The sequence below is a fragment of the Musa acuminata genome, chromosome BXJ3-8, assembly GCF_036884655.1.
Source record: "Musa acuminata AAA Group cultivar baxijiao chromosome BXJ3-8, Cavendish_Baxijiao_AAA, whole genome shotgun sequence".
Classification (NCBI taxonomy): Eukaryota; Viridiplantae; Streptophyta; class Magnoliopsida; order Zingiberales; family Musaceae; genus Musa; species Musa acuminata.
This window is the reverse complement of record NC_088356.1, coordinates 3,017,238-3,041,329: the sequence shown is the minus strand read 5'-3', so window position 1 is coordinate 3,041,329 and position 24,092 is coordinate 3,017,238. Positions and strand designations below refer to the sequence as shown.

General features: G+C 39.9%; 3 protein-coding genes across 12 annotated transcripts; 1 reads left to right on the top strand and 2 right to left on the bottom strand.

The window, feature by feature from the left end:
* The first annotated feature begins 4,209 nt into the window (after positions 1-4,209).
* LOC135581759 (uncharacterized) lies at positions 4,210-9,656 on the top strand. 6 transcript variants are annotated; one of them, XM_065162962.1, is made up of 5 exons: positions 4,210-4,968; positions 5,089-5,278; positions 5,373-6,007; positions 6,333-6,611; positions 9,506-9,656. In XM_065162962.1, exons 1-4 carry the CDS (start codon positions 4,612-4,614, stop codon positions 6,453-6,455), a joined length of 1,305 nt encoding a protein of 434 aa, XP_065019034.1. In that variant the 5' UTR covers positions 4,210-4,611; the 3' UTR covers positions 6,456-6,611; positions 9,506-9,656. The 6 variants fall into 6 exon arrangements, with proteins under 6 accessions (XP_065019034.1, XP_065019039.1, XP_065019038.1 ...); XM_065162967.1 differs by having other exon boundaries at positions 5,373-6,045; XM_065162966.1 differs by lacking the exon at positions 9,506-9,656 and adding an exon at positions 7,117-7,740.
* Positions 9,657-9,989: 333 nt separating this feature from the next.
* LOC135581754 (GDP-mannose 3,5-epimerase 2) lies at positions 9,990-14,145 on the bottom strand. Of its 3 annotated transcripts, none has more exons than XM_065162969.1 (7): positions 13,987-14,145; positions 12,376-12,792; positions 11,393-11,486; positions 11,139-11,268; positions 10,920-11,052; positions 10,550-10,757; positions 9,990-10,443 (listed from the first exon to the last, which is right to left on the bottom strand). In XM_065162969.1, the coding sequence occupies exons 2-7, from the start codon at positions 12,789-12,791 to the stop codon at positions 10,288-10,290; spliced, it is 1,137 nt and encodes a 378-aa protein (XP_065019041.1). In that variant the 5' UTR covers position 12,792; positions 13,987-14,145; the 3' UTR covers positions 9,990-10,287. The 3 variants fall into 3 exon arrangements, with proteins under 3 accessions (XP_065019041.1, XP_018686000.1, XP_065019042.1); XM_018830455.2 differs by having other exon boundaries at positions 12,376-12,798; positions 13,987-14,137; XM_065162970.1 differs by having other exon boundaries at positions 13,890-14,009.
* Positions 14,146-15,241: 1,096 nt separating this feature from the next.
* On the bottom strand, positions 15,242-22,234 carry LOC135646061 (U-box domain-containing protein 43-like). 3 transcript variants are annotated; one of them, XM_065165179.1, is made up of 4 exons: positions 21,699-22,234; positions 19,142-20,517; positions 17,607-17,925; positions 15,242-17,064 (listed from the first exon to the last, which is right to left on the bottom strand). In XM_065165179.1, the coding sequence occupies exons 2-4, from the start codon at positions 20,375-20,377 to the stop codon at positions 15,590-15,592; spliced, it is 3,030 nt and encodes a 1,009-aa protein (XP_065021251.1). In that variant the 5' UTR covers positions 20,378-20,517; positions 21,699-22,234; the 3' UTR covers positions 15,242-15,589. The 3 variants fall into 3 exon arrangements, with proteins under 3 accessions (XP_065021251.1, XP_065021252.1, XP_065021253.1); XM_065165180.1 differs by having other exon boundaries at positions 21,758-22,234; XM_065165181.1 differs by having other exon boundaries at positions 21,853-22,234.
* Between the last annotated feature and the right edge of the window lie 1,858 nt (positions 22,235-24,092).

Here is a 24,092-nt window from a genome sequence, read left to right as displayed (position 1 = left end):
GTGACTGGGCCTCGTTAGCAAAACTCATCCGGCCCATATTCTTAATCCGACCCACTCAGACGATTCCACGTCGATTGAACCCGATAACCGATCCGAATACGGATCCTAAGAAGGTATGATTTATATGAACCGCTAAAACAATTCAAGATGCATGCATATTTTGGCCCCCAAGATACACCAAGTTAGAATCCGTACTAAGGTACTGCTCGGCACGTCATGTCTTAGGAACCCTAAGACAAACCAAGTCAGAATTCGTACTAAGGCACTGCTCTGCACATCCACCACGCCAACCCGCGTACGACCGACCCACGTACAGTAATATAAAGACCTCTGGTCGGCATCTGCCTAGAGAGGGAAAAAAAGAGGTGGAAAAATCAATTGATCACTCCACTGACTTGCTCGTCAGAGGGGTCTCGTCGGGTGATCCCGATGAGGGTCATTTTTGTAGGAAAACGCGGTCACCTCACGAAGGTAAGCTATCAACCACCTTGGATTCACCATCCAATGCACGAAAGAGAGCAACTAATCGACCTGGATCCTGACCAATGCCAACCAGCACTCCTTCCCGAGAGCGTGACCACCTCACGAAGACGAGCTGCCAACCACTCTGGAGAAGGAGAGACGCAGCTTGGCATATACGATGCCTGGATCGACACACCAAGGAACGCTGATCAACACCCCGTCGCAAATGCCCATTCGACCTCGGCATCCAACTCAACCGACAGAAAACTCCCAACATCGACCCGTGGACCGGGTACGACACATTTGTTCACTAACACATTGCGTGCAGCTAATTGATAAGGTAACCTAAAAATGAGATCCTGCTGGGAAGAGAATAATACAAATAAACCTAATCATCATTATAGTCATTAGTCATCATATAGTATGATAGCTGATGCCAGCTGTCTGAAGCTTGACCACCAAATTGTGAGCACTCGATTAGCTTTGATCACATTTGTTTTGACATGATGAGAATTAGGTTCTGGATTAGCATGATCATGGACTGTGGAAGCTCTTGATGATCATCATCATCATGCTTTGACATGAATAATGGTGCATCAAAATGCATAAAGTAAAATGGTTCCAAGGGCAGAAATATGGAGCTAATAGGATATAAATGATGAATGATGGACTTGTAGTTGTCCATTGTGTTTCTTTTCTTGTAGTTTAGAATATGTGTGAGTGCTTTGAATAAGTAGATTGAGTTCAGTGATATGCATAACATGATATAATAATTTCAGAATACTCAAAAACTCTTTCTTTTTTTTTTTGTGGGTATTTTTCAAATTATATTCTTTTAAATAATATTCTTAAATTAATATATATATAAATTATCCTTTCAAAATTTTCTATAGTGTTTTAGTTACACAACAAAAACACTATAAAAACATAAAGATATATGATACTATGATTCAAATAAGTATTTATAGTAATTTAAGAATAACATCACTCAAATAAAAATAAAAAATTACCGTATTATAATATTATAGTCACCACAATAAAAATATCGTAAAACTTACTCGAAAACACTATAAATAATCCGAATAGACTCCCAATTTCAACTAAACTAATTACAAGTATAAAAATATGGTTTCCTAATGATGAAAATCAAATAGACAAAAATATGATGTCACTTATAGTAATTTTTTTAATAGTTTTTAGAGTATTTTTAGTGCTTGAATGTTATTAAAAAAAATACTATACATGAGTCAAATAAAAACATCATAATAATTTAAAATTAATAAAATTGGATATTTTTTAATTAAATATACTGTTTGAAAACAAAGTGAAAGACATCGATTAAAAATATCTAAAATATGAATAATTTTTTAAAAAAAATCATCCTTTTATCTTCTAATTTTGCAGTCAGAATAATATATTATAAAATATTGCATAGTAACATGATATAGCAATACCTTTCAATTGATCTCAAAATTGAATGAGGAACCAATCCTTTTATGAGAAGAAACATCACATCTTTGAATGTGGCCCACCAAATAGCTTTTCCTGTGATCCAATCCCTCCTCTGTCTCTCTCTTCAATGATAACTCTTCAAAGGACAGACTTCCCTGTTCCAAGAAAGTTAGCTGAAAGAGATGATATGTTTATTGATGCAAGTTCCATCAAGACCATGGAGTCCTTTGCCAAAGGTACCAATGGTGAGGCATCTTGTTTAAACCTTTGCAAGGTGTTGCTGCTCAGGGGGCCATGCCCACATGACCTTGGGACCATCCCTAGGAGTTTAAACCTAGGGTTTCAAGTGTCCTCTAAGAAACTCCTTCAAGCAAGAAGAAGAAGAGCATGCATGCCCTCATGCAGGGCAACAGTTGAGAGTAGCTGGGACCTGAGGGTCCTACAAGACTATGACATCTCATCCAACCCTAGGGCCCACCAACATCACCTATATATCATTATGGAGTCTTCTACCTGGCTTTTAGTGGATATCAACAAAGTAAATTGCATATAATTGTTTGCAGGAACAATTGCAATGTTTATATGTTTCAATCAGAAAGAAAGAAAATAAAAAAGTTGTCTTTTTTTCTGATTTTGGGTGCAACAAAATAAAAGAATAGCCTTTTTTCTAATTTTTATTTTTTGAATTGAGGACCAACATAATGAGTGTTTTTTTTGTACAAAGTGTGCTCAATGAATCTAAATTAAGACCAAGACAACATCATGTCTTTTAATGTGGTGCATATCACAGTGTCATTGTGCAATTGGTGTACAAATTAGAATCAAATATTTAATGAGATGTCATGATATAAGAACAGTCACCTAAGGTTAAAGCTCCCAACCCTACTTGTCTCTCACTTTTGTCAAACAATGCTACATCAAATGATGTCATTAAGTACCCTACTAGATAGATCCCATCCTAACCTACTTGTTATTGTAATGCCTCATCTCTTAATACAGTCTTGCCTTATGCATTCAAGTAATGAATACACCTAAAAGTCATCCTTTAAATGGACTCAAATCCAGAGAGAACCTCTTGACCTGAGTGCATGTGGTTTTTGGTCTTCTTCTTCCAGTATATACTAAGCAAACTGGTATATCAATGATCTCTCAGGGCAAGCAAAGATGAGGAAGAAGAAGAAGAAGAAGGTCCTCATCGACCGAGTGAAGTGCAATTAAGGTCTTACAAATCTGAAGACTGTATGTGGACGCTGTTTTAGGTTGGATGCATGAACTGAGAACTACAGTGTCTTTTCCGTGAGACACTGCTTTTTACTGTAAATTTCACATGAGGCATGGGATCGGATCACAGCTTCCTCTCCATGACCGTGGCTTGCCACAGCTCATCTGAAGTTGATCTGCAGCGGGGTCAACACCCTGCAATCTCCAACAAGCTCAGCCCTGTCCCCCTCCTTCCCTGTCACCACGTAACAACAAGTATACTATAAGCGTATATTTATTATGTGTACATGAAGGAGTACGCCGATAAGCAACGATGGGTTGGTCGCTCCATGTTTCGTGTGGAATGCGCGACCCCCGTCGCGACACGAATAGGCCATGTTTAGCGGCAAGCGAATGCTCCGTTCCAGCGCGGACGCTTTCGTAGCACTTCATCAGCAGCGAATTTAATCACCGCAAAACGACAAACACCACGAACGGGGGGGATTACGTCGTTTGAAAGCCACTCGCTGATTAATTAGCCTAAGCGATTCCTTCCCCGCTTATTACATCCCCTAACCCACGAGCTTAAACCCGTTAGCGGGAATAATGGGGACACGTGGCGAGATCGGACGGTGGAAGGACTGGTGGTTCGATCGCGTACGCGAACGCAACGGCTCGAAAACCACTCGCTGGGACGGAGACGAAACGGGAGGTGCTTGCTCTACATTAGCCATCCCAAGTAAAGTATTATTACCACGATGCCACTCCCTTTTAGCTCTCGGACAACGCTGAGGAAGTGGCAAAGGGGTTATTGCGGGAAATGAAGGGTGTAAGAGTGTCATTTGAGGTGGCCCCGGTAACGAAGGTGGCATTGTTAACAACACTTGATTTGCTCGGTGGGGTACGTGTCGAGATCGTGGGGGCCCGCTTCGAAACCGGTGTCCGTGAAACCGGGCACGAACCCGACCACCGTTTCGTATGGCTTAGGATTAACATGGACACGTAGGATGCCACGTCTTATCCTAGTCAACACTCCCTCTCTTCCTCTTCTCTCCCCCCACCTTGGTATCCCGCTTCGCCTCTTTAAAACCCCATCCGCCTCGCCTCCCGAGCCACATCGTCCCGATCGCCACCGCCGGAGAACCCAAGAATTGCCCGTGAGGTCGGGCTTGCCGCCGAACCTTCGTGGCGACGCTATTCACCTGGTAGAGATCGGAAGCCATTCATTGTTTGATCCCTTATCTGATGGCAAACGAGTGTAAAGGAATCTAGCGATCGTGTCATCTTTTGGTTCGGACCTGAGCGGTCGTCTTCCTCGATGAGTCCTCGTTCGTGATCTTGGTCGTTTTTCTTCCGACTCGTAGACGCTTCTTTCCGGTGCCTGATCTTGTCATCGATCTCCGATTCAGCCGATTTGGTGTTCGGGGTGTTGCAGTGTCACTAATTTCCGGGCTTGAATCAAGGAAGAGAAGTGGTGGTTTGGATTTTGGTGTAATCATGCCGTTTCCGACGAAGATCCAGCCGATCGACGTGAGAGGGTTAGTGCGGAGCGATCAGGCAAAACCCGTGCCCAAATCACGGCTGAAGCGGCTTTTCGAGCGACAATTCCCCGGCGTCCTGCGAATCTCGTCAGTGGAACGGCTGGATCTGGAGCCGAGCACCGTCTGCCTCGACAAGATGGTCCGCAGCTTCATGGAGGACAACAACGGGGAGAAGCCCTCTTCCCGATGTGGTCACAGCCGCTGTAACTGCTTTCACGGCCACTGTGACGACAGCTCCGACGACGACCTCGACTTTATCTCCTCCTCCAACAGCGGCGACGCTCCGATCGTCTCCGCCGCCGAAGTCATCAAGGTACCAGCGGACTCCCTCAAAATCCACTCCCCATTCGGTGGTTCTTATCCACTTGATATTTACGATTCAAGGCTCGTAGAATTCCCTCATTTCTACTTGAAAATAATGGGATTGCTACAGGGTTTGGTGGTTTGCACGACCGTCTCGGAGAGGAATCTCCTTGCCGATGCGTCCACCGTCGTGGAGAGGAGCAAGAATTTCAAGAGAAAGAACGAGCATATGAAGGCCGTCACCGATGGACTCCGATCGCTCGGTTACGACGCCTCCCTGTGCAAGTCGCGGTGGGAGAAGACCGCCTCCATCCCGGCCGGTACGTTCCTTCTCCGTCTCTCATCAATATCCCGCCGTTCGCTCGTCTCAATTTCCGACGACCGACGACCTGAGGGGTGTTGAAATGACGGCAGGCGAACATGAGTACATCGACGTCATCATCGTCGGCGAGCGGCTGCTGGTGGACGTGGACTTCAGGTCGGAGTTCCAGATCGCGCGGTCGACGAAGAGCTACGCCGCCGTGCTCCAGTCCCTGCCGTCCGTCTTCGTCGGGAAGGAGGACCGAGTCAGCCAGATCGTCGCAGTGGTCTCGGAGGCTGCACGGCTGAGCCTGAAAAAGAAGGGCCTCTACTTCCCTCCGTGGCGGAAGCCGGAGTACATCCGCTCCAAATGGCTCGCTCCCTACGAGCGATCGACTACCCCGGCGGACCATGAGCAAGCAGCGGAAGCAGTGGAAGAGACTCGCGCGTCGGAAGAGAAGGCCAAGACCGAGAACCCACGCGGCGACGCTTCAACGACTGACGAACCCGGCGAAGCAGAGGGGAAGAGCGCGATGGTGACGGACCCCACGCAACCAACGGAGGCAGTAAAAGAGACTGGCGCATCGGAAGAGAAAGCCCAGACCGAGAACTCGAGCGGCGACGCCTTCCCATCGACCGACGAACCCATAGAGGCAGCAGAGGGGAAGAGCACGGTGGCGGCCGCGTCGGCGCCACCGACGTGGGAGCTGCCGGAAGTGAAGCCCAGGACGCCGCACAAGGGAGCGAAGGTGGTCACCGGCTTGGCGTCCGTCCTTTCCGAAAACCCGTAATTTTCGTTTTATTATTTATTTTATTTTGTCTCCTGAGGCTTATGGAAGCGCTTTAAATCTCGTGCTCCTTCCCTTCTTTTTCTGATCTTGTTTGTAAGAGGGGGGCTTGTATGGAGTGACTGCCCTGCTAATATAACTACGTAGTTAGTTATAGATGAAAATATCAAATAACAATATTTATTATTCTTATAAACGATACTTTTCTCATTATTTTGTTCCCCATGTAACTTTTTTCCCCGCAGATATTTCTTTTCTTTTTTTAACTGTTTATTTAATTGTCAAGCTCCTGGAACGGATCGCAAAGCTTCTCTGCCGGCGTCGGTCCCTGAAAGCGAAACATCGAGCAACAGGAGGGCGATACCCTACCAAAAATAAAGGTTATGCTCCTTACGCTCCTCTTTTATAAGCGAATGCTATTCTCCCGATATGATCGGTTTCTTCTTTTTTATGCTCTTATCCGCTACATGCATTCAAACACAAGTTGGACGGGGCGACGGGGGATGACGACGGCATGCTCGTGTTCGGCGTGATTGAGACGACGGACCCACAGGAGCCGCGTGAGGTACCTCCTTTTTTTTCCCCTGAACTGACTAAACTACCCCAACGTCTCGAACTTTCCGGGGGGCATACCCCGGGGGGCCGCGCGCTTGGGGGTAATTTAGGGACTCCACCCTTCCCAACTATGACGTCGACAGCGCAGATTAACATGTCGCGTTGTGTTGGACGCTAACGTGGGCCAGTCTTATCCTGTTCTTCTCGTGATCCTCGTACCGAAGCATCCCGTTAACGGCGTCAAGGTCCCATCGACCGAGGGGAGTACTCATTTCCACGGAGTCAATATTATAATGAATGGATGGTACCACGATGCGTGCCGCTTCCTCCCGTCTCTTTCGCCGGTGCTTTGATTGTGATCGTCCTACTCTCCTCCTCACAGCCACAATCATTGGGCCCCTCTCTCTCTCTCTCTCTCTCTCCCCTCTCTAGAGTCACCGACCGATCCTAACCATCAGTCCTCTCGGTCTCATGACATCAATCCATGATTTCGAATGCCCACTTCCTTACCCCAGGCGTCCCAGGAGCTACTGAACAAGAAGCAAAAGCAGCAGGTAGTCATCAACAGAATCAATGCCTTTTCCGTCTCATCCATCCATCCCTCTGGTTCTGCAATTTGTCATGTAAGGAGCCATGGGAAGCACATCAATATCACGGAATGAGAAACCGACACCTGGTAGTGAAGCCCTTTGTGGGTCAGCTGTCGGCCCGCGATTCGCTCCCCGGAGTACTGCTGAAGAAAAGGAGACCGGCCTACTCTATCCTCTACACCACACACATTCGAATAAGCGGCGACGTGGCGCGTGAACATTGGTCGGATCATCCGCTGCTGGCCACATGACCACATTGGAACACAAAGTCTGTGGGTCTGCATCCATTATTTCTATTTTCGGATCCGCTGTCTCGGTCAGAACCGGGAACACGATTCACCTTCTCGAACAAAAGCTGGGACGGTGGGGCCGACAGTCCACGGAGGCGGAGAGCCCTGTTCCCACACCCGAGAGAGCTCGACTCGTGCAACGAATCGAGGTGCACCCTAAGTCGCGTCGTGTTCCGTTAAATTCGGTCACCGACTCCTTTTCGGGCCCAGTTTTTGTACCCACCCATCTGAAACTACAGTGTGGTGGCTACCTGAACGATTTGTCCTCTTCGGATGCATGACATATGTAGGACGTACCTGTGCATGTGCTCATGGTTTCACGTAGCCCTGCGTCCGGTCGTCCCACCTTCGACGATTTAACGTTTCACGTCGATGCATTGGATGAGGGTAAGCGGATTTAATGCAGCTCTTTTGTCTTGCACCGCTAAAAGCTGCAAAGACGGTCGAACAACCTGACGTAGTTGGGCGTCGTAGGAATCGTATACCTTTTATCACCTTCCATTCATCCAAACAAAAACCATTTTAGATTTTTTTTAGCATAATTTTCTGGGGTGACTTTTCGAGAAAAAATAAAATTCATTAAGAATTTTCATAAAGTATCCCAACTTTAATTTTTTTAATAAATAATCATTTTACCTCTAGCCTTCTATCGAACTCTCACTATTGTTTTGCTTTTGCTATGCTCACTCACGACCCTCGTGTGAGAAAGAGAGAACCTTATCAAACTCACCCTTGCGAATATGGAGACAATCACGAGTAGGATTATGTGTAATAATAGACACTTGTACAAGGGTTGTGAGTAACACTGATGACTCTCGTGTCCCCTCATTCCTTGCACGATGGTTGCGAGTGACCGTGCAAGGGTAAAATTAGTGGAGGCAACAATGACTCTCATGTGAGGGTTACGAGTGACAATGCAAGATCAAGATGAAGACGGGTCCAACAAAAGTAAGGGCAAAATAATATGACTCATCGTGGGAATTTTTTTAAATTAGGGTTTTATGTAGGAAATTATCAAAGTTAATTTTTTTTCAAAAATTTGTTCATTTTTCTTCAAAATATAAAAAATAAAGAAGTTGCATGTTTGATCTTATGAAATTAACATTTAATTTTTAGACGTACTCAACGAGGATATATTTGAATATTAAAAATTATTATTCTATATTCTTCATCGATCTCTCGAACAAATACATAGTTTGTCCGATTCGATACATCTAATATATGATTTGTACCATTTTAATTTTATTTTAATTTTTTAGGTATACAATGATGTATCAACATAACAAATAATATTTTATGTGCATATCGTCTCACGGTGAAATTAGAGAGTACATCATAAAGTGATATTGTTAACAAATAATATTTTATGTGCATCGTCTCACAGTGAAATTAGAGGGTACATCATAAAGTGATATTGTTAACAAATAATATTTTATGTGCATCGTCTCACAGTGAAATTAGAGGGTACATCATAAAGTGATATTGTTAACAAATAATATTTTATGTGCGTCGTCTCATAGTGTAAATCGAAATCGCAAACCTATAGTATAGTCTAATATTTAACGTAGAAAAAGATTTAAATCGATTTATAAGAGATACAGATAAGTACAAGCTTAAATAGTTTGGAACAATGATTCCCACTCAATAAAATTAATAATTATCTGAAAAGATACGATCACAACAAAGTCTTCTAACTTGGTAGATAGATCGAGTACTGCACTAAATCTCTAGAAATAATGCAAGCATAGTCAGCGATGAGATGTACTATTATTTTTCTGGATTCTAACAACTCTCACCCAACAGTCATCTGATAAGAGCAACTCACAGACCCATCAACTCTTTTTCCTGGATATAATGGCGAGAAGCTGACACGATGTGTCTGCTCTTATCTTCTTCTGCACCCCATTTCTTTGCTCTCGGAGGCTTGCAAGAGCCCCACGTCTCAAAACTGTTCCCTCTCCCTGATGATAACATACAGGATAAGGTCTACTGGTTTCAGCTCATACTTCTCATCTTATGTGCAGGTCCACAGGAGTGGTCCAAAAGAACCAGCCTGTGGCCTCTGTCAAGTCAATGTTCCTCCATCAAGTTGGGTGTCAAGTTGAAGAGGAGAGACATAAAAGAAAAGGTATGTGTCCTTCTCAGAACTCCAGAATTTTTACCTTCTGTGCCTTCCATATTAATGTATGAGAAAAGGTGGGTTGCAGTATCATTATCAGCTAATCAGGCATGAGACAAAACTGGTCTGACTAGATCTGATTGAATGGTCAAATATAATAATCCTGAATCAAAAACAATTCCATCAAGTGGAAACTTAAATTGCCTGCCATACATCAATCTGGTGGAACAAAGAAGATTTCAAGATCATGATGTAGAATAAGATACAGCACAGCAGACTCTTCCAAGAGAAATTTTGAAAGGATAGAAGTCACAAGGACAAGCAGGACTACTGTCTTCTTATGAATTCTGCAAAGATTAAAATGCATCTCCAGAATCATATACCATCAATTACAACAAAATCACTTTTTTGTTCTATTTATTAAAATGTTTTCTCAGAAACTATAGGCACTGCGACGATGGTGATACCGTATAACAATGCCGATATCAGCCTACAACACGAATTATCTGTCAAAATACAGACAAGAAGGAACAATAATACCTGACTTACACAACATAGAACGGGATATTATAATGCAGAAGAAATTTACTGATTTCAACGCTATGTTTTTTCGCTGTAATTTCTTACAGACCAAGTGGCTACCATCAGAGTGTGAAAGCTATTGGCAATAAATTCAGGATGTTGACTTCATTCTTTTCCATCAGCTGCACGAAGGGAACCCAACTGGACCGGTGCTTGGGTTCCCACGACTTTGGATGATCCATAAAGAGACACATCAAGTCCCTGAGTTTTTTCTTTCTCAATTTGTTCCTTTATCCAAAAGTATGTAAATCTGAGGCCATCCTGTTGAAATAGAGGAAATCGCTCCATTATTACAGCAGAGTTGCAAAATAGAGGAACCCAAAAAGTCAAACAAACAGGATCTACAGAAAAATACTGTATTGCATACCTTCAGCCTCATCGATGGAGCCCAGCCAAGTTTCTCTTTGATCAGTGTGTTGTCAGAGTTGCGGCCACGGACACCCTCAGGACCAGGAATGTGATGGATGGAAAGGTTTTTATTCTCAAAACTGAGTACTATTTCAGCCATTTCATTCATGCTCACCATTTCATCACTGCCAATATTGACTGGCTCTCGGAAGTCTGACTTTGTCAATCTGATCTCAGAAAAAATAATAAGCTTGAGGAAATTTGTTGGCTATAGTTAGATTCTATCAACTTTTAGTAGTTGTTAAGACTTGATCCTTGCGTCAAGCGAAGAGGAAGTTGGAAAATTTTGTATAATTAGAAATCCATCAGGCACTTTGCATCATAGTTACCTTAGAACACCTTCAACACATTCATCAATGAAGGTGAAGGATCGAGTTTGCAGCCCATCTCCCCACATCTCAAATTTATCTGTAGAAGTTAATGCCTTACGGCAGAAAGCAGCAGGGGCTTTCTCCCTCCCACCTGTGGTGTATTCAGGATAATCTCAACAGTTAAAACAATCTCAAAAGTAGATTTGCTTGCAGATGCCTCAACAACTCGTGACATACCTTTCCAAGTTCCAAAGGGACCATAAATGTTATGGAACCTTCCAATCCGACACTCAATGCCAAAGTCCTTATTGTAGTGCTTGCACAACTCCTCCGTAGCAAGTTTTTCCAACCCATAAGCATCTTGAGGCTGCCACGACGACAGTAGTTCAGAATTGCACTCACACATTATAGCAGGAGTCGAAATAATTAATTATTGAACTTATTTAGAACATAATAAAACCAACAATATTGATGATTCAAGATCAACAAACCTCGGCAGGCCAAGCATCAGACTCCTTCAAGCTCACATTAGTGTCCAACTGCTTGAACTCAGGGTAGATGCAAGCACTTGAGGCATAAAAAAACCTGCAGAAATTCATCTTTTAAGTTTTGTATGTGCAAACTAGCATGCAAATAAGAGGGAAATTTAAACAAAAGATGACCAAGTTCATAACTAGTTAGGCAAGCCTAAGAAGCATAAATATAAAGAAGAGAAACCAGTAAGAAATAAAGTGCATCAGAAGAAATATGTTTATGGATATTTTGGAAGATATTATAGAGTTAATAAAAAGCTTTCACAGGCATCACTAGTAACTTGACTACAACTTACTATGGTAGGTGCCGATAAGACACCAAAACAGTATGGTAGGCGTGCAAGTGGACCAAGTAGACCATGCTTAGTAACACTACTGAGAAAAATAGAGCATACACATAAAATATAGCTCCATAATTTACATCATTAGACAAAATATCTTCCTCGCGGACTAGGTGTTGTTTTTCAACTTTTCATCCATTATTAATTGCTCCAAGTTAGTGAATGTCTTTTTCTCATTGTGACCACTAAACAATCTGCAATGAGAATTGAAATGTACTCGGATGAACATATCATCCAATGCTGAATCAAATGGACAGCAGCCAGAAGTTTACAGGAAGTTAATCAGTATTTTTTGGTTTTCCTTATTTTTTATAAGCCAAACACAAATATGTTCTGGGAGACCTAATTATACCTTGTGAAATATGACGGTGGGTCTAGCTGGATAGTAGAGTCATAACTTTAAAGTGTTTAAGCATAAAACCATATGATCTTCAAAAGCATGACATGCCACAATGACCACTAAATCTAATGTCATGCGATTCTACAGTTTAATCACCTTGCCTAATAGCATACTAAGTGAAAATTGAGTCAAATCTGTTAATGTTACATGCTCAAATTCCATGATAAAAATAGGGGCTTACATATATAGCAATTATGTACCTTTTCACACCATTGATCCTTGCAGCTTCAAGCATGTTGAAACTGATCATAGTGTTATTGTAGAAAATCACCGAATGGTTGGATTGGATGAAGCCCATTCCTCCCATATCAGCAGCAAGGTTAAATACGTGGTCCACCCCACTAGTGACCTTCAAGCAATTATCCATGACCCTCAGATCAACAAGATGGAATTCATGACAGAACATATCCTCAGTCATATGTTCATTCTTCTTCCAGTCAGAGGCTATAATATAGTGACCCTCACTCTTCAGACGCCTTGCAATATGAGATGCAATAAACCCTCCAGCTCCGGTGATGGAAATCCGCAACTTTTCAGAAGGCCAGTATGGCTCTCTCTCCAAGTTTGCATAAGTGTATTCTCCATAGTTGGTCTCATCATTTCCAGTGCTGCCCATTCTGCAACTTCAAGTTTATTTCATAAAATAATTTTTCATGAAATATACAAAATATTTTTTTCTGATGAGATATACAAAATAATTTCATAAAATATCAAACACAAGTTACCTGAAAGTAATTCAAGAAAACCAATGACAAAGCTACAAGTGAGTCGAAGCACATGAGATCCAGATCAAACCAGTGACTCAAGTAAGATATGGAGGGTGAACATGGTGGTAAAACAATATAGCAAGTTGCGAGTAGCAGATACAATTGATAAACAAGGTACAACAACAAGCAAAGACGACTCTAAAAATACGAAAAGTAGGGAAAAATTTTCCCATTTGCAAAAGTAGAATTTGAGCAGGCACATAATCAATGACAGAGAAGCAACCTGTCTTCCATAGCACCATGAGAAACTCGACAAAAAAAGGGACATGTTTATGCTTCAACCTCACACATTAGCAAGCTTTGTGAAGAACAAAATCCAATAGTCTACATCTCAAGAAGCAGGTAGAGATCAAAGCCCTGGATGCAATCCATTAATTTCTGCCTCAGAGAACAGTTAAAGTCACAAAGTCAAACCGAGTGAGCTCTGACACCTGAATGCCCAAGACTAATGATGATAACAACCAAAAATGAGTGCCAATCTTAGTACCTTCAATACTTATTCGCCAATCACAGTCAAAGCTAAGTTCAATCCGTATGCGACAAGAGTTAATAAGGAAAAGTAACAATACCATAAAAGCCACAAGGATTCTGCAATTTGATTATAAGGAAAAATCATCCACAGCGACCGGTAATAGTAACAGTAAATTACAATTATAACCATCCAAAATAGATATACCCTGTGACAATAGATACCAAATCTAAAGAGTAGAAGACAGAGCACAATGATTAGCGAAGCAACCATATGAAAAAAGCGAGAAAGAACAAATTGTTAGCAGGAAAAAGCACGAATCGGAGCATGTTTTGGGTCCCCACAACAGCAAAACTAGGAACTTAAGCAATCATTCATGACACCACACAATCAACACGGTACCCTACAAGAAATCTGACGAGCCTTAACTATGCTTGGATTGATAAAGAAGGAATTAAGCTCTTGCTCGAAACCGCACCACGAGCGATACAGAAGATGATGAATCCAAGGACGAAAAGCGTCTGGCTTTCGTTCAGCTAAAACAACAACAAGATAACGCATCAACAAAGGTTTACCTCGTCGACTGAAGGAAAAGGCGGGGAGAGCAGAAAACCGAGGAAGAGAGGAAGGAAGCGGAGAGAGAGAGGAGATCTCGGTGGCCAGTGGAGCTCTTCGCCGCCCATTATATAGAGGAAGGGCAGAAGATTGGCCACTTTGTCCGACGAAATAGTAATAATAAATGGAAGCGCATGTTTTCTACTCTTTATTTTTATTCCAGCTAATTTCTATGGAGGGCTCGCCAAATTTGACCCGTTGCGGGAAACGGCGGTGGACCCACACACGCGAGTCGCCCCATCTCCTGTGGGCCCCGGAGTCGTGTCCAATTGTACTAATGGGAGTGACGATTATTGGTATCTCCGGGTCGGGCTGTTGGGACGGATGTGGATGAGCCCGAATCGAACGGTGAAGGCAACGCCACGTCTTGGACGTCATGGAGGCTAGATTTACGCGTTGAACGTACGCACAAGTTATACTTGCCCCGTCACAGCGGGAAAAGTTCCGTCGTTGATCCCCATCCAACGGTCCTCCTCAGAGCGTAATCTACACACTCGTACGTCCGCGGCGTGAGCTGAAGTGGCAGCGAAGATAGGCTCGCGAAGCGAAACGGCGATTGGCGGAATATATATATATATATATATATATATATATATATATATATATATATATATATATATATATATATATATATATATATATACATATATATATATATACATATATATATACATATATACATATACACATATATATATATACACACACACGATAGTTGGAAAAAATATTCTGAAATTTTTTCCCAGATGAAACCTCTTTAAAATTCTCAAATCATCACCCTCTATTTTTTTATATTTAAAAAATACTCCTTAAGAAAAGGATATTTGTGATTTATTTTTATCCATAAAACACTATATAGTATTTTTTTTAACAAAATACTATATATTTTTTAAAACAACACTTTATAGTGTTTTTAAAGCCCTACACATTGTTTTTAAAACAACGTATAGTGCGTTAACAATATTGAAGAGTACTTTTAAATATTATATAGTGTCTTATTTTAAAAACACTATAAACAACTGATAAAATTTTTATTTTTTGAATTTAGATGGGAAAACATTGAATAGTTTTTAGGGGATATTTTTGAAAATTTTAAAATAAGATATGATGGTTTGAAAATTTTGAAAAAGGAGCACCATCAAGGAAAAAAAAAACACAAAAAGAGGATATTGCAATCACCCTAATATATACCACACCATGTAAAGGGAGGACGGCTAAAACAAATTGGCAGGTAAATTTGCTATTGAGTGACTCTTTCGGAAAGATCCTTTGCTTATAGCTCAAATCTAAAACCTATGACTCAGTAGATTGAGATATATCAAATCTACATGCATTGTTTTGTGGATGGTAGTCTTGCACACAACTTTCTATAGAACAAAAACAGACTACAAGGATCTCACTTAAGATATGTTTAGAAAAATGTTGCCAAGAGGCCCGAAACAATAACATGAAAGAAGAATCTGAATTCGCAAACTTACTTGTATACCGGACCATGGAAAATGGCTGAATGAGGCAGGGAATCTGACAGAAAGCATGGGTACAGTTTAGATGAATGCATACCATCTAAGTAAGCGGCATCGAACTTGATTTGGAGTAGCGGTCGAGCTCTAACAGGACCTGAGCAGCCCTCCGTCCGAGATGCCCATTCTCATTGCTCTTGGTGGACAAACCAATAAGCGGGATTTTTGCTACTGCACGGTAGAAGTCCGCAACTTCCCTGTACTGAAATAACTTCTCTAGTATTACAAGAGCTTCTTCCTTCAAGGTTGGTGTTCCCCAACTCAAAATATCCACTATTGGATTGATGCCACCTGCTTCATGTAGAACCTTGGCAACTCTACAAGATGAACCATCCTGAATCAAAGTCCCCATCGCGTGAAGTGATTCATAAGTTGTTGCATCTTCGTGCTCTTTCAACAATCTTATCAGCTCGGGTAATGCCTGCGCCTTTAAAAGGCAAAAACTAGAAGTGACATCACATATTCCGCCGTGCACCTCACATGCAGGGAAGGATACTGCTCGGAAACACCAGCAGCCAGTCGTAACTGGTGCAACAGTTAGTGTGAAACTGCTCGATGACAGTTTGCTGATTAAAGCTGCTGCTCTTGCCTTGGCTGTTAAGCTACCAGACTTTAAGATGCTCACAAACAATGGGTAGGCTCCCAGTTTTACCACCCTCCGTTGCATCTCAACATCACTTGGATCTACAAACCTGATAAGGGCCCTGAGCACATTTTCTTTTGCTTCAGTATTACTCGTATTGAGTATGCTCATAAGTAGTGGCAATACATTTAACTGAATCAATCTTTCATTAAGTGCTGCCTCAGAGCTCTGAAGACAAGCTAATAACCCTGTTGCTGCTGTCTGCACATCACATTGAGTGCCATCTTCAAGAAAGTCAACGACTGTCTCCAGCCTTTTATCCAGGAGGAAACTTGTTATACCATCCGGTTCATGCTGAGAAAGATGATAGATGAGCTTAAGTGCAAGTTCTTGTATTTGCCTGTCGCGATCTTCAAGCAAGGAAAATATAACAGAAACACCATTAGCTGCAGCAATTGCCTTCTGTGAAATTACTTGGTCTGACTTGTAGATATTCAAAAGTGTGAGTAGGACTGGCTTCAAAATGTTTGGCGAGTAATGTGAATTTTGAAGCATGGCGATTAAGTTGGTTATGATAGCCTCCAATGCGAGATGCATTCCATTTGCATCAACAAGAAATTCTATGCCGTCGTCTGAAGTGAGATTCTCAAGAATCTCACAGCACTCACCAACAATAATTGAGGGGACACGCAAAGAAGATATTTGTTCTATTACCAGGGGAACCCCTCCTGCTGCAGCAACTAACCTTTTATTATCCCGGGAACTCAACAACTTGGCTAGAGCAGAGAAAGCTGAATCTTTCGCTTCAAGATTTCCAGATGCCAACTCTACCAATGGATGGATCACTCCTTCATCACCAAGAAGCCTTATGTTCTGATCAATCAGTTCCATTTTCACAATGGATCTCGCCATATATATCCTTGATGACTCTGGACCTAAAAGTTGAAGTGTAAAAATGAGTTGAAAAAACTATAGGCAAGCATGCAATTAAAAGATCAAAGGTTTTGCATATATGTCTCCTTAAGACCACGCCTTATGTCAAGTAATATCATTGGGATGGAGTAAGAGTATAATTCATGAGAAGTTGTGTGTGTTTCTGCTTGATGAAATTCTCAACTCATAAGCACTAGGATACAATCAACCGTCTTTTGTCAGATAGGAAACATGAGTAGGGTAAGAAAAAGAAATAGTAGCAATTCTCCCAGGAGATCTACGGATAACCGTTAATCATTAGGTGAGAAAATGGCTAAGCTGTCCACCACACCATCATCTAAGTTTGTATATCATCATAATCATCCTCCTTAATCTGATGTGAGACCATATGGGGGTATCATGTAGAGACAGTAATAATTTTTCAACGGGTGATGGTGGATTTTCAAGTTTGGCAATTAATTTCCCACGATAGTATAAGAAGTTAAGAAATGTTAAGAAAATTTACTGTACACTAATCACAATGGTTGAATATTTAAGGACTTACCATGACTGAGACGATCGATGAGTGGCTTGTACCAACTAGAAGCAGCTGCAGATAAAATAGTATCATCATCATCTTCGCAAAGCTTCCATAAAATAACTTCAGATTTTTCTGCTGACTCCCTGACTTCATTGTTCAGAAGCATCACGAGAAAAAGAATGGAGCTTTTTTGCTGCTTAAGTTTCTTACATGTAGATTTATTCCACCTTGAACCATCATGCAGTAGTTCAAATAGTAACTCAATTGCAGCTCTTGAAATGTCTGGACCACGTCCCAGACAAATAACTATCTGATCAAGTCCACCAGCTTCAACCACTTTTTCCTGTCCCAGTAATATTTTTTTGCCTTTTAAAAGAAATGGAAAGGCTTCTAAAACAAATAAGAATTGTAGGATTTCAACCAATGACACAATGCAGGAAAGAAAATTAATTTTTTGTAGTGTTTTAATACAAGAAGAGAAATTAGAATGTATATTCTCAGTGGATGACATAAACCAGGAGAATGTTCCAGGGACAGATGCTTTGAATATGTCTCAGAAAGGACAGATACTACACATAGGCATAAATTTATATCCTGTAAGGAAGTTCTATGCATTAAGTTGTACATTATCTCAAAATTTGCCAAAAGAGCATATTGAAGGCATCATTACACATACAAATTTAGGGTGGCTGTTGAACAATAAAGAATATTAACAGTCAAGATAGAATGGAATAACATATTGGCAAAGGCAGTGAGAGACTACAATGAAATGAAAAATGTAACATGCCAAAGAATCTGGAAACAAAAGAAGGGCAAAAAAGAAGAATCCAGGAAAGATAAATCTGGAGAAAAAAAAAAGGAGAATTCTTTATAGAAAAGCGAAAAATAGGTGTATGTGCAAGAAGATAGCTGATGAGCTTACAAACCTATTCTAGAGAACATATTGCATCTGAAGATGAAGGAATTACAGCCTCGTGTACATACATACACTCAAAAATGCAAGAAGACTAGAAGCTTCGGAGCAGTAGAAGTTAAAAGTTTTCCTATTTAAGTTTTTAGAAGGACTTGAAAACAGCCAAACAAGTATTTTCTTACACCGCATGCATCCCAGAGATGCACATAAAGGATTTGTAATTCATCATAATTGCATGCATGCTAAATTGCAACTAAGTTAGCAAATTAGGGATCCTCCGTAAATTGTGATAGCTCTATTGGAAGGTAATTGCAATGTTACATTTGTTCATAGTTCTTCAATTTCAAATTAAATCTTCATAATCAAAACTCAAGAAATGAAACTGCAATTTAACAGGATTTGTTTGTCAATGACAGTAAACCATGCCAATAGCAGCAAATAGGAATCTCTACTTATGACTTCTGGGATAAATGTGACATTTGGAAAATCAAAAGATAACAAATATTTTACCAACACAGTATGTTAAACAATTTCTAGAAGTGTTAAGAATAATATGAAGTCAGCAATAAGTAACAAACAAATAGTGCTTAAAGTAACTATTGCTTTGTTTTCATATGGCCTTTAAACTTAGTAATGAAATCCATACCTTATTTTTAGCATGCCCTTCAACTATAACAGTTAATGTTGCTAAAGCCTTTTTCTTTAAATCTCTATCATGGCTACTTGGAACTGTCAAAAGGATGATATCAATAAGCCCCTCTAAAGCAATCCAATCCTTGCAGATTGGATTTTCTTTAATAACCTCCTGCAATTGGTCGAGAGCATTAGCACATGCTGAATCATCACCAGATTGTAATTTTCCCTTCACTGACCTAATCTTAAGACAATAGTTGAGCTCTCTCCACTCCTCAATGGACTGTCTCAAACCAATGTTGCTTCTTAGTGAGAACTCCTCAAGAATTTGGTGTGTCTCTGGATCTATAGCATGTCCAAATTCAAACCACGTTTCGATGGCTGCTCGTTCACATGTAGTTCCAGTGCAAAGGCTGACAGGGTCAACCATCACTGTTCTTGTTATGGGACACATAAATGAGTTCAAAGGTTTAATGGATTCATCCTGTGGAGCATAGTTTTCTATAGTCTGGACCCTACGTTGATAATGATGTTTAATTTCCTCTTGATCAACAGCAGCATCAGCATGAGATAGAAGTTCAATAACTTGCTCCAAAAAGATTTCTTCTGCCCTTTCCTTACGAGCAGCTGCTTCTTCCTTTTCCCTTTTTAAACTAGCAAGTTCTTCACTTATTTCTGATGGCTCAATAGGCACACCCACTGCTTTTGCAATTTCTTCCAGCATGTGATTTGCAAAGGTCTGATCACTTTTCCTCTCACGAAGTCCTTGATCCAACTTCTCAACAATTCTGATTTGTGCTTGAGAAGCTTCAAACTCAGCCTTCTGCATTTCTCCATGAATCCTATTCATCCTTTCTGATAAATCAGAGAGGACTTCAGTGCTTGCAAGGGACAAAGCAGCAAGAGACCTTCCAATGTCCCTTGTGACATCTTGTATCTCTCTTACAATGTTTCGGCATCTTACAAGTAAATAAAAGCGTGCACGGTTCTTATATTTATCCACTATGTCCTTTGCCTTCTTGACATCTTCTTTAAGAAACTCCAATGCTTGTCTCGCAGCTTGAGTGTCATTCAACTCATGAAGCTGCAATTGTTTCAAGACAGGTTCGATATCATAGAGATACTTTGATAATGCTTTAAAACTTTCTTTCTCAATAAGAACATCCTTTGCGGCTGTTGCTGTTTGTAAGACCTGATCTGTCAGCAGTGCCAAGATTGTTCCGATCGGTATCAGTTCCAAAAGCGGCATTCTCTGATCCCCAAATCAAGTTGATTCACAAACCCCAACTTTTGCAACCACTATACACAACAAAAAATGCCAGTGTCTACAAGCAGGTTGTGCAGAAAATGACACTATATGATCTGTAAGAAGACCACCAAACCCATGTCCTGCAAGCACTACAGATTTTTCACAGTTCTTACTTGGAAAGTCTAGTCTAATCCATCAATGATATCTTCCACTAGGGAGTCCAAAATTTTATCCATATTTAACATAAAGCTAATGCCCCAAAAACTATATTAAAGAGAAAATATGCTGCAGCAGATGCATATTTAAAGCGAAAAGTTCATTTATGATAATATCCAGACAAGGAAATTCCAAAATTACTTTTTAAAACAAACCAAACCTCTGACGTGAATTATGCACCAAAAAGGAGCAGCAATATCAAATATCGCCAAAAAGGCATTTTCTTGCCTTTTTACTCCATTGGTGTATCCAGGAAGCTTAAAGCACAAATTCAACATAATAAACAAAGAATGAAAGTTCTCAAATTACATCTTTAACAAAGAACGACCAGGGAATAAGATAATCAAAATAAAGTAAAACGCCCCTTCTTTTCTTTTGATTTCATGAAAATAATCATCATTACAATATATTAAACCTTATTGCTTTTTTATGATCAGAGATTCATCTATTATGTAGCCAAATCCTGGAAACAGGACGGCACCTTGATTCTTTTAACTACGAAAATGAGGAAAGAATGAAGTAACTTTTTCAAAATTCTTACACATTAACTTTTATAAATTATGCTTTCAACTGTCTGACTTACTTGATAGATGAATACTATTTACGTTCGATTGCATTGCTAACTTTTGTTGAAGAACTCAACCCCCCCCCAAAAAAAGAATGGATTTACATCACTTTCAGAAACCCTAGAAATTGATGACGCTCGATTTAAATGAAGTTGAGAATCATTTGTAGAAACAGCAACGATCGCCCAGGTTCAAGTTCACAACACTCAAAAACTCAAAGCCAAATTCACAAGAAGTGCAATCAGCAGGAAAAACCCAGATAAGAATCCAAGAAATCATCCAAAAGAATCCCAACCACTGCGCTACTTGGAAAGGCAATTACTACAAGAAAACTACTACAACCACACAAGAAGAAGAAGAAGGGAAACGAGATAGGAGGCAGAACCGTTCGACATCCGACTAACTTTAGTCCAAATCAAGAAACCAAGTCGCCAAGAATCCGAGAACTAACACCCCAGTCACACGGATCCCAATGAAACGCAAAGATCGAAACTTTAGATAACAAGTAGGGAAACGAGAAAAGAGGCGAAACCGTTCACCTGCAGCATGGAAAGGTTAAAAAAGACCCAAAAGGATCGTTTGTGACCGAGTTACCGACCCAACGAAACGCAAATGTCGAAGCTTTCAACTCCTTGCATGACAACTAGGAGAAGAATTAGGGAAGAACCAAGGGAACAAGATCGGAGGCCAAACCGTTCCACATCCTCCACCCGCAGCAGCACAAATCAAGGTCAACAAGAACGCCGGAGGGATGCAACTTATATAATCCAGCCACTCGAGGAAAAAAGAAACCATTTTTTGGCACACCAGAAGGCGACCGAGGATCCTGGTGAGGGTTTCCAAAGTCAAGCACGAGTCTTCGAGGAAACCAAGACGAGCATTCATAATCAATGCCGATTTGGCGAGCCCAGAAGGCGACCGCGCCTTAAAGAGGATCCATATGGAAAAGAAGGAATCTTTACGACTCCGTGAACAACAAACGCAGGCAATCAAGAGGGGACCCGTGAAAGATAGCGAAAAGGACCATCAGCCTCCCCAGAAAGAGGCCCCATCGTTCCAGACCACGCGCGACGACGAAGCCCTTCTTCGTGGAGACTCCCAGTAGTGCAATAAGTAACTAGCGCGCAGCACCCGCAACGAAGAAGTCATTCTCGGGTGACAAATAAAGTATATTTTGAAATATCATAAATTATATAATTTTAAGAATAAAAATTTTAATTTAAAAACATTTTTTAATTTTTTAAATAAAATTAGATAGAGTTAGAGAGGTTAAGGACTATTGTATTTTACATCTATTCTATAAATATATGGTATCTATATATGCAGATAAATAAAAGTGTCAAGTATTAAGTCAAGTCTAAGACTCAAGTTCAAAATTTATGTTTTTATTTTTATTTTTGAGGAGTTCAATAAAAAAAATTCGTCTTAGTTTCTTCTTCTTCTATTTGGTTTAATTTTAGGCTAATAGTATCTTGTTACTATTATTTGAGAAAAGGATTATACTACATGTGATTTTCTCTTTTTTCACTATGGAATATTATAGAAGATAATCTTTTTTTTACTATGGAATATTATAGTCGAATGGGTGGATTTTATATTAAACTTCTCAATCAGTTTAACTATAAGATCTAAAAAACTTGTTTGAAATCATATCTTATAGGAAAAGATTTATGAGATATGGTTGGTTGTAATACAAAAATTAGCACTAGGTGTTATAGATGGAGACGTAATAAAGAGATGAAGGAATTTAAATGCAAATGCTGAATTTGTATGAAAAATATCTATTTTTCATGATCTCTTTGAACACATTAGTCGTTGTAAATCAACTTCAGAGATTTGGATCACTCTTGATGCATTGCTCAACAAAAAGAATATGACTCTACTTCAATATTTAGATAATGATTTAACAAAAACTATCAAAGGGGATCTCTCAATTTCTTAGTATTTTTTGAAGATTAAAAATTTATATTCAGATATATCATTTTTAAATCTAAATGAGCCTATTTCTGATGCACGAATGGAATGTTGTATTATTCATGGTCTTCAAAAAGAATATACTCCTTACGCTACATTTATTCAAGGATAGATAGGTTTAATAACCATCTCTAGTATAGTTGAAAAATTTCTTAGTATTTTTTGAAGATTAAAAATTTATATTCAGAGATATCACTTTTAAATCTAAATGAGCCTATTTCTGATGCACGAATGGAATGTTGTATTATTCATGGTCTTCAAAAAGAATATACTCCTTACGCTACATTTATTCAAGGATAGATAGGTTTAATAACCATCTCCAGTATAGTTGAAAAATCTTCTTACTTCTTAAGAATCCCTAGCTCATCAAATGGTGGGAGCCTCTATTTCAAGGGAAGATGGAGATATCTTTTTATAAATAAGAAAAAAGATAATGATAATGATAAATAAAATAAGGATGATGCTAATAGCAAGCAAGACTTTCAAGTTATGTCACATCAAGAAAAAAATATCGTATGAAGATTAAAAAAAGAAATATTACAAGTAAAGAAGATTATTCTAATACTATCGGTGAAGATTGGAATAAATATTTTATGATTGAAACTATTAAGACCATGACATCTATTAATTTTGAAAATGACTGGATTATTGATTCGGGATGTAGTCATCATCTCATTAGTGATAGTATCAAATTCACCAATATTTGTCAATATCAATATGAAGGTAATAATTCAATTATCATGACATATAACACTATTTACCAAGTGGATAATCTCAAATAAAGATAATGATCTTATTATATTAAAGAGTGTGTACCATATTCCAAATATAAAGAAAAATTTCTTCTCTGTTGCAAATAAAGTTGATGCTAGAAATTATATTCTTTTTTGTCCTAATAAAGTCAAGTTTATTCGTAATATAAAAGAATTAAATGTAGATATAGTTCATACTAATAAAAG